At 36.0% G+C, this 10,460-nt stretch overlaps 1 protein-coding gene across 4 annotated transcripts in view; it reads right to left on the bottom strand.

Moving 5' to 3' along the window:
- Window positions 1-7,239: 7,239 nt before the first annotated feature.
- Window positions 7,240-10,460, bottom strand: part of SMOC2 (SPARC related modular calcium binding 2) — a 276,372-nt gene continuing 273,151 nt past the window's right edge. For all 4 annotated transcript variants that reach the window (XM_007484917.3, XM_007484915.3, XM_056819061.1 and 1 more), the window contains one exon: window positions 7,240-8,868. In XM_007484917.3, the coding sequence (XP_007484979.1) occupies window positions 8,851-8,868 (18 nt within the window). In that variant the 3' untranslated portion in view covers window positions 7,240-8,850. The remainder of the gene's footprint in view (window positions 8,869-10,460) is intronic.

Genomic DNA, 10,460 nt, shown 5'->3' with positions numbered 1-10,460 from the left:
TCCCTTTAGGTGGGCAAGGCCAGATCAAGGAAGGAATGTCAAAGCCCGAGACTATGTAAAGTGAAGACAATAAAGATGGAGCTTATCAATTAGCCCAGTTTAGGTAGCTAGCTGGCACTGTGGATAGAGTGCATGATAGAGTCAGAAAGATTTGAATTTAAATCCTGCTTTAGAAATTAGTTATGTGACCTTGGGCAAGTATATTAACCTGTGCCTGATCTGTGGCTCAGTTTACTCCTCTGTAAAAATGGAAATATTTAGAGTAACTACCTACCTTGCATAATTTTTGTGAGTATCAAGTGAATTAAACATGATAAAATGCTGTTTGCTACTTTTAGTTATTATTTTGTTGTAATTAAGAGATGCATTGTGGAGAAGGTGGCAGAAGAGCACATCATTCTGGGCCACATGTAATTCCCAAATGTGTATATTTGGCTCCCTGAAATCCATTCTATCTTCCCATTCTTTGGGACATTCATCTGGTGCCCCCATAACAATAGGGCAATGCCTTCTTCTGTCTCCACCCCTAGCCTGGTTCAAGTTTTCCATGGAGTTGGTGGAAGCAGAGAAAGATCCAGTTGCTAAAGGGTTTATCATGGGATGGTGAGAAAAGCTGAGGTTCCATACTTGAACCCATACTATAATCCCATCATTTGCATCACTCCTCCCTCTACACCCATATTCCCCCCCACCCCATACACACACACACAGGACAAGTCTGATGCTGCTAGTGCAGAGCGATCTTAAATCATTCCTTTCATATCTTCAGTTCAGTCATAGCTGTAGCAAAGACTCCCTTGGTCTATTCAAATTTGTGTAAGTGAAGATGTGTCCAGTGAAAAAGGAGGACTCCAGAGGTTAGATGTTAGAACTTTAGAAGCTCATAGGTGAACTTAATTTGAATGGAACATCATGGAGAGATTGGGTAAATCTTAGAGCTGGCATTTATAAAATGCTTTAAGGTTTGCAAAGTCCTTTACATATGTGACCAAAGCTTAGTTTGGCTTTGCTTTCCACATGCTAAGATGACCTAAAATGCATTTACCACACTTCTAGGAGAAGACCTACTTTCCCCTACTATATGGAGCTGCTTCTTTTGCATTGGATATATCCCTGGAAAAGACTGAATCTTTAAAACAATGAGACTTGGACACTCTCTCTGTCCCTGTCATCCCACTCCAGAAACGGTGAAGGTCATATTTATGTACAGAGGAAGCACCATGATCTCAAAAGTTAGGAGGAAGGTTTCTTTGTCCTCCTTTCCCCTTTTACTCTGTGTCCCAGAGAAATAGGGCTAGATTCGACATTTTGTTTTGTTTCATTTGCACTTAGTTCTAAGTACACAGAAGGTAGACTCCCCATTGGTCCCAGGAACTTGAGCCATGAATAATTTGGAAGAAGTATTCCAAGCCATATGTGCAACCAGCCAACCCAATAAATAAGCCCTAAGAAATTACGATGCTTAAGACCTGAGTCCAAGATGGGGCTTTGGACTTGGAACTTGTTACTTTGCAATGTAGGAACTGAGATAAATGGTAAACCTAATCCTTTTCCACTCCAAGAAGATGAGGAGCTGGACTTATGCTTCTCCCTACCCTAGCCAAGGATTAAAAATGTTTGCTTATTTATTATTGCTACAGCTTTGAATTGAACGTACTTTTGTAAAAAGACAATCCAACTGTTGATTAATTAAGTGGCACTGCTACAATTGTAAAAAATAGACTGGAATACAGGACTACAATCCCCACAAGCCTTTGCTCCACTTCCCCAGAATTCCTTGTAATCTCACCTGGGCTGAGATCGAGAAGGTATTTAAACTGATTCAAAGGCTTTTGAGGCTCTCTCTTGGCTCTTGGACTTCCGTTTGGGGCAGATGTGGCTTTTTTTCATAATGTAGGTGAGGTTGTGTCTAAGCCACTCTATGGCCTGGACACGTGTTTCTTATGCTGTATTTTCTTTAATCCTTAATCTTCAATAAACCTCTAAAAAAATATAATACCCGTTGCAGAGAGAAACTAATTTCTACCTTCCTCAGTCTCCCGGTCTCCCCTAAATTTTAATCTTTACACAATTGAATGAACACTATCTGAGTGAGTTGCAGCCAATGACAAGGGGCCTAGAGATCCCAAAAGGTGGCTTTCTTAAAAGTACTGGAGAACCATTCAGGAATGGTGAAATATAATATGACTTTTCTTTAAGCAGTGGAAACCACGTTAAAGAATTGTAATGTGTATATTATTTCCTTTGATAATGAGCCTAATGAGTATATGCAATTTTTATCCTCATTTTTCAAAAAGAGAAGTAGGCAGAAAGACATTAAGGGATTTATTCAGTGGCACTTAAAACTAGTAAGTGTATAAAGCAGGGTTTGAATTCAGGTTTTTGTTTTTGTTTTTTTGTTTTTACTCCAAATCCAGAAATCTACTATCACTTTTAGCTGCTTCTGGTAGGAAGGAGAAGGGGGAAGGAGTGGAAGGGGATATGGATGCCAGAATTCTAGGTATGTTCTTTTAGGCATTTAGTGTTTTCTTCCTGGTTTTGCTTATTTAATTTTACTCTAATTCATAAAATTCATCTAGTTTTCTTTTAAATCTTCATATTTACCATTTCTTTTTGCATAGTCATATTCCTTTATATTCATATAGTACAATAGGTCTAGCTATTTCCCAATTCAAGCTAGATCCTAAAATACATTAGTTATCCCGCTTCTTTTAGAATCAGAATAGTTTTTTTTTTTTTTTGCTAACATAGTAGCCCTCATTTAACAAAACAGCTTGCCAACTATTCTTTTAATTGCAATATTATTAGATGTAAAAGTTAATAGTTTTGGCTTTCTTTCAGAGTAAAACCCCATATTTTATTGCCTCGTTCAAACAAATAATAGCAAAAGTTTGATAAGTGTACTGACTGTATTCATGCTATATTTCTTTAAGACATGTGTTTTCAAGATATTTAGTAGCAACTAACTTTACTGAATACATCTTTCTTCTTAATAGCAATGTTGCAATAACCAACAAAACAAGCACTATAAAAACATGCTGGGAATAAATTTGTAGGTACTTTCTACCATTTAAAGCAGAAATAAATCTAATTGCTGTGTGTGGTATGACCTATAATATAAGGAAATAAAAATCTATGGTTTCCAAAATAATAACAACAGCAAGATGTGTAAGGTTGGTCTGTTTCAGCTCTTGAAAACTCAGAGGGGATTAAATTAATTTATCACTCATCAGTTAAGATTAATCCTCCAGGTGCACATGACCTTGTGCAAGGCAATGTGTAGAATAGTCAGATGATACGCTTTGGCCATCAAAAACTTAAATTGCAACTGAGTGCAATTACCTACAGAATGCTAGAAAGAAGCCAGTAATAGAATAAAATCTCTTTGCAAGTTATATGTGGTTTCAAGTGGTTACCCATATAATTATTTTTAGCTTCATGTATGTTGATCAGGTTGTAAATCTTTATTCAAGATTCTTTCCACCTTTTATTTTTGAAATTCTTAGGAAGAAAATTCAAAACTGTTAGATATCATGTATATCAAAGAATGCTACACACTGAGAGACAGAAAAAAACATCATGGGACAGCAAATCCAATTTGTACTTCTGAAAAATCCTCTTATGACATTCCAAATCTAAAGATTTCTCAAAGATATCCAATGAAGCAAGGGTGGGTAATGTATTGTTATCTGAGGCTGAGGTAATACTTGTCATTTATGGGACCAGCTAAATATTAAGGTTTTCTTTACTTCAAGCCTTTAATCAGTCTCTGAAACTTCCGCTCAGTGCTTCCAGTTTTGTCAACTAAGGTGAAATCAAAGGGTTTAATCAGTCACTTTTAATCTTAGGAATGTTTGCTCTTCTGTCAATAATCAGTCTTTATTGGAACATCCCTCTATCACGCTGACCCTCTTCTCCAATTGGTAAATTCCTTCCATGGCTTCCATTTTGGAGATAGGTCCAGCTCTGCCAGGCTTAATTCTCCTTCTAGTTGTGCTTCTGATTCTGGACTTTACCTTCATGCATCTTTATCCTGCCTATTCCTGCTTTTCAGCTCCTTTTAATATGTTATCTTCTCTCATTATAAGTTCCTGAAGACATAAACTATCTTTCTTTTTGCTGATTTTTATACTTGCAGAACTTTGTCCAAAGCTTGGCACTGAAAAAATATTTTTAAAATACTTGTAGGGCAGCTAAGTAGCACCGTGGATAGAGCATCAAACCTTGTGTCAGGAAGATCTGAATTCAGACACATCCTAGCTGTGTGACCCTAGATAAGTCACTTAATCCCAGTAGTCTGACCCTTTCTGTCCTTCTTTCTTAGAGTTGATACTAGGATAGATGAGTTTAAGGATTAAAAAAAATACATGTGACCTGCCTTCCTGTCTTTTGTCCACATGATAGATTTTCAGCCTTTTTTATACTTGAAGACAGCTCTCATGTCTCCTCAAAGACTCCCCCCCCCCAAGATAACCTCCTTAAATCCTTCAATCAATCTTCATATAGATGTCATGGACTCCAGGCTGGCATGGTCACTAGTCTGGTATCCTTTTTTCTAGACATATTTCAGTCTCTATCTTTGGTAAAATACTGCAGATGTGACCTGATTTGATTACATGTAGATATAAGATCTCTCTCATTCTGTATTTGATTTTTAATTTGAACTATGATAGTATTTTTTAAATTTTATTTTCTTGGCCCCCCAGAAAGATATACTAGAACAGGGAAAGTCTCATCATAAGTATTTCTTAATATTATATTTTAAAATTTATATTTAAGTATATCTCATTAATGTATTTAAATAAATATTTTATATAGATAAATTTATGACATACATTTAAATATTCAATTTAAAATATGTAGTTTCTTTAGATTCACATTTTAAAATATATTTAAATATATACACATACTTATATAACATATTTAAAATTTAAAATATATACCATTAACTGTTTATTGATATATTAAAATATATACACATGTATACACACAACACATACATACATACACATATATTCATTCATTCCAGTCTATAATACCTTTTGAGTCATGTTGAGTGTGTTGTACTAGAAATCAGAGAGTTAGTTTAAAAAAAAAAAGGGAAACAGACCCTTATACTCAAGGAAATGAATGACAGACAGATGAATTGGCTTCCTAACAGGAATGACTTGAAGTAAGGTTTTGGGTTGAGAATGTTACTTCTTTGACAGCAGGAATTGTTTCGAATTGTTTCATTCTTCCTGATTGTATACCCAGAACAGGGCACACAGTAGATACTTAATAACTACATCTTTATTGATTAATTCATAGTTCAGTACCTCTTTTGCTGGTGCCTGGTACAGTTGTACTTTGGTACCCATGTACTTACCAGTAACATAAGTAAAATCTGACTTCTATTAAAAACAAGGTGACTGGGGCAGCTGGGTAGCTCAGTGGATTGAGAGCCAGGCCTAAAGATTGGAGGTCCTAGGTTCAAATATGACCTCAGACATTTCCCAGCTGTATGACTCCGGGCAAGTCATTTAACCTCCATTGCCTAGCCCTTACCACTTGATTCCAAGATGGAAGGAAAGGGCTTAAAAAAAACAAAAACAGAAATACGGTGACCATCCATATGAGATATCAAAAGAATCAGAGGTAGGTCTCTAACATAATCCTCTAGACAGCATTTTTGGAGAAAACATGAAGGGCAAATTCACATCTTGAGAAGACATAGACTGTTCTCATTCTTAAATGGTGGAGGAAATATTTGTGCTGGGGCTATTATGATCCACCAAGGCACCTTTGTAGTATGGCTGAACTATGCAAGCTGATTTTAGACTTTGTATACTCTTGGACATAAATACACTTTAATTCCCAAGGTAAAAATTACTAATACCTCAGAAAATATCTTAGAGGCATTTTATATTATCTGGGAAAACAAACAAAAATAACTAAGAATTGATGTGGAAGGGATGTTAGTACTGTAGTGGTGATGGCAGTAATGGAAGCACTTAACTTCAATTTCTGACCACATTTCTCATAACTGACCAACAAGAATCCTTACTTTTATGCCCATATATTCAGTGTACTCCTGTCAGTCACTTTTCTTCAGTCTACAATGGCCTTTAATGATGATTCATATTCTTTAATGATGCTCCATATTCTATAGATGCTTTTGAAGCCAGTTAAATTACCTTGTCCTCTATGAATCTTTCCCTTATGGCTCCAAGTCACAATACCATTTCCCTCCCTTTGTTCCTGTACTTAATAATTGACACTTTTTCGTAGTTATTATTTTGTTGTCCAGTCATTTTCAATTGTGTCAGACCCTGTGACCCCATATTGGGTTTTCTTGGCAAAGATAATGAAGTGGCTGGCCATTTCCTTCCCTGGTATATTTTACAGATGAGGAAATGAGGCAAACAGAGTGAAATAAATTCCTGAGGGTCATACAGCTAAGTGTTTGAGGCCAGGTTTGAATTCAAGAAAATGAATCTTTCCAATTGCCAGTGCTCTATTCACTGCACCACCTAGCTTTAACTGGTCCAAATGTAAGCTACCTTCATAGATACAGGCTGAATGTTAAAATTATATTTCTTTGAAATAAAAAAGATTATTAGAGAAAAAAACTACTTTTGTAAAATTACTCTATTAAATATATTTACTATAAAGGTAAATGGATGGATAGGTAAAAAAAGAGCCCAAGGGAAAGCTGTGGGGTTCTGAATTGCCCTTACCAAGGTCAAGAATAGGAAGGCAGGGACTTGGGAATTGTGAATAGCTACACAGACAAGCTGGTGTTCCTGCAAATTCACAGAACTGATTTGGGTGGAGAGGAAAAAAAGGACGAAGAATGAACAGAGCAAACCTTTGATCCAGATTCATACACAGTTGGAGAAAAGCCAATCATTGCAAGGTAAATTTTATTCAGTTTTTGTACAAGCCAGATTTGCCAGGAAGAGGACTACTACAGAGGATATTTGGACCAGTGTGGTAATTACGTTGTATGCATGTGTGTTAGCTCTCCAATGACATTGAAAGCTCTTTATAGTCAGAGACCATCCTTTATATTTTTGCATATCCCATGGAGCCAACTCTATGTGAAACACATAGCAATTCTCAGTGCAAGCTGGTTGGAGGGCTGGCTGCTTACTTAATTGACTTCTATTTATTTGTCTATATGGGCAATGCCATTATATTCCTTTATGAAAACATAGTTGCTCATATTTATTAGAATAAAAGACAAAGAAACAGCTGTGATAGCATATTGTATTTTAATCTAAGAAGAAGATTAAATTCAAAGTTTAACAATATGAAAGATTACCAAATAAATTTTGGATCAAACCCTTTCTTTAAACAAAAATGAAACACATTTGTACTTTTTCCTGTTGCTCCAATGATTACAGTTCTGATTTTTGCACATTTAAAATATATTCATACATGTCTTTTTCCATGAGTGTTTTATTTGCCATAAAGATTTTTTTTTCCCAACCAGAAGTCCAAGCCTAGACAGCATCACAGCTAATTGTCATTCACTACTTGCATGTCATACCCCAAATGTCTTAACTAAGCAAGTTCATGCCCTTTGATTACAGTAAAGTTTCCTCCTCGGGGTGCCAGGTTTGGAGATGCCAGCAGACACCGAACATTTCTGCTGCTTACACTGTGTCTGAATTCAGCTCCTGAATCTTTTCTCCCAGGAATCCATGGGACACAGAATTCTTAGCTCACCTGCAAATTCTTACTTGCTTGAGGCACTCCCAAAAGGTGAGAGGAAAGAAAGATATGAAAGCCTCCCAGAATTCCTTGGCTTCCATGGCCAATGGCTAAAACACAGCTGATGCTGGCTGGCCATATCTCAGGAAGGCAACCGTTCATCATTACTGAGGTGATAGATTTACCTTCTAATGGACCTAGGGACAGCCTCAGGTGGGAGAGGATTCTGCCAGGTGTAAGGAAAAAGCAAGACAGACAAGCATGTTTAGCCTGCCTCGTCTCTCCATAATTAGATTTACTGTCCGAAATAAATCTACCTCTTTACTGCCTTGTCCTGACAGCAGTAGGAGCATGCTCTAGGGTTTGGCAGGACCAGCTTTGAGTGACACTCCAATTCACCTCACTCTCTTTCAGTTTGCTGCATGACTAATCTGAGCCAAAGGCAAAACTTAAGCAAAAGATTACAATGGAAGGTGCATAGCAAATGTTTAAAAAAAAACACACACAACTATTTTCCTACAAGAGCACTAAATGTAGTTGTTTGAGTCCTGTAGTGGTTGCATAGCTCACTGCACGAGCATGATTTCGGGAAAGCAAAACAAACCCAAAGGAAACCCTTCCCTGTGCTATGGATGCATTCTCTGAGTAACTGCGAAGCTGAGTCAGCGGTATTTTACAAACTCTTTTTTTGGAAACCTAAAGATTCCAAAACCGATTCAAGAATATTGTGAGTACAGTAGATTTCAAATAAAGCAAAATGTCAGCATAACTATGTTAAATGGCTGTACTGGTTAGGAAAAGAGGCGTGGTATTAGAACCAAGATAATCTACTACCAGAAGATGGCATCTACTCCATTAATGTTTGCAGAAAAAATGTTTTAAAATTTAAAAAAGTTCAAATGCAAACTTAATACATCTCCACCAAGTACAGATTTCAAAGGTCAAAAGAAGACACATACATTGTATGTGATTAATTTTTTGAAACTAACCATTCCATTTTCACAGATTAAAAGTCTGCTTAAATATCTCATTTCTACAAAGTGAATTTACATTTAAAGTACAAAGTGCAAATACTATGGTTGTTTTTTTTTAATTGCCTTTTGGTGAGGGAATCTCCCACATGTCGAAGATCTGCCTTGTTATGATAGCCTTTCATCCTTGCTTCTTTGGCTGAAAAAAGAGAGACAAGTATTTTAAAAGGGCTGATTTAGTCATGTGTTAAAATAACTTTAAATATGTTCTATGTATATAAGAATATAATTTAGATTTTTAAAGATTAATCAGTTTCCATTCAATTCCAATTAAGAATTTGTATGTATGTATATATGTATTCATATAAGAATATAATTTAGATTTTTAAAGATTAATCCATTTCCATTCAATTCCAAATAAGGATTTCCATTTCCATCAAGAGACAACCCCAGCAGATTCAAGTTGATCTCAAAGTAATGAAAGCTGCCTGCTAAAATAATCATTGAGTATCATATTAATGAATAGTCAACATTCTGTGTAGATATCAAATTTTCCATTTCGTAATCCCTACCTACCCCTTCACCTCCCAAATATATTTCAAATCAAAGACATCAACCAAAAAGATATTGAATCTGTCCATATATTAAATGTGTGTGCGAGAGAAAAATAATCAGTTAAGAAGATAAATATTATTTCAAGGGGAATTAGAAAGCTCAGGATTTTGATTTCCCTTTAATAATACCATGCTCTTTTGGGGAAAGATTTTACAAAAATATTAGTTTCAACTGTAGAATGTGCTTTTATTCATTTCCCCTCAGAAAAATTCATTTACAAATATTTCCCTGATAAATGCAGCTATTTATTTTTTAATCATCTTCCACCTCACTCATTTAGGATATAGGTGCTATTTAGGCTAAGGTCACAGGTTTGACAACTGTATAATCCAGATAACTAAGCTCCATACAGAAACACACACACACACACACACACACACACACAAACACACAGAATCTTTGTTCTATGACACTGACTGTGTCCTTGCCTTTTACTCATTTGGTAAATGCAGGTTGTCAGAGGTAAACAGGAGAAAAAATCACACTGGTTCAGCATTCCTCAATTACTTGCAGTGGCAAAAGAGCCAACTCAGAATGCATATCTGGTACTTGTCCTGCTGACCAAAGTCAGGAGCAATATCTTGACACAGGACAATCTGGTGTTCCACTCTGAACCTCAAGATCAGTTACCTTCTATTCTCACACTGGTGGAGTTACCATGAAACTAGTTGTTCCTAGGAATACCATATTGCTGAGCCCCAATGATTAAGTCCTTGATTTGAGTTATTGGAACATATGAAACACAATGAAATGGAGCAAGAGGCATTCTGAAACAAACAATAATGCACTTTGGGTCCCATCTCCTCTAAAGGTAGCTCATGGAATCACAACACGACTGTAGGAATGTTTCTCCAATCATATGTTGGCTACCATGTAAATGACCTGCAAAAGGTGGCTATCAGCAAATTTTACCAATGGCTTCATAAAGCAGAAGTGTCCAACATGGCCCACAATGCTCTCTAGTGAAGGGATCATATTAAAAAAAACAATATGGAAACAGTAACAAAATGAATAAAAATACAATCAGATAAAGATAATATGTATATTTAAGTCAATATATGGATAACCTATGAGGATCCTTATTTATGTTTTGTTTTGTTTTTTTTTTCCACTGTTCATTTCAGTTTGACAACACTGCTGTGGAGCACTTAAAAATCAGAACTAGAAATGGCCTTT

This window comes from Monodelphis domestica, chromosome 2 (assembly GCF_027887165.1).
Source record: "Monodelphis domestica isolate mMonDom1 chromosome 2, mMonDom1.pri, whole genome shotgun sequence".
Lineage (NCBI taxonomy): Eukaryota > Metazoa > Chordata > Mammalia > Didelphimorphia > Didelphidae > Monodelphis > Monodelphis domestica.
This window is presented reverse-complemented; position numbering and strand designations above follow the sequence as displayed.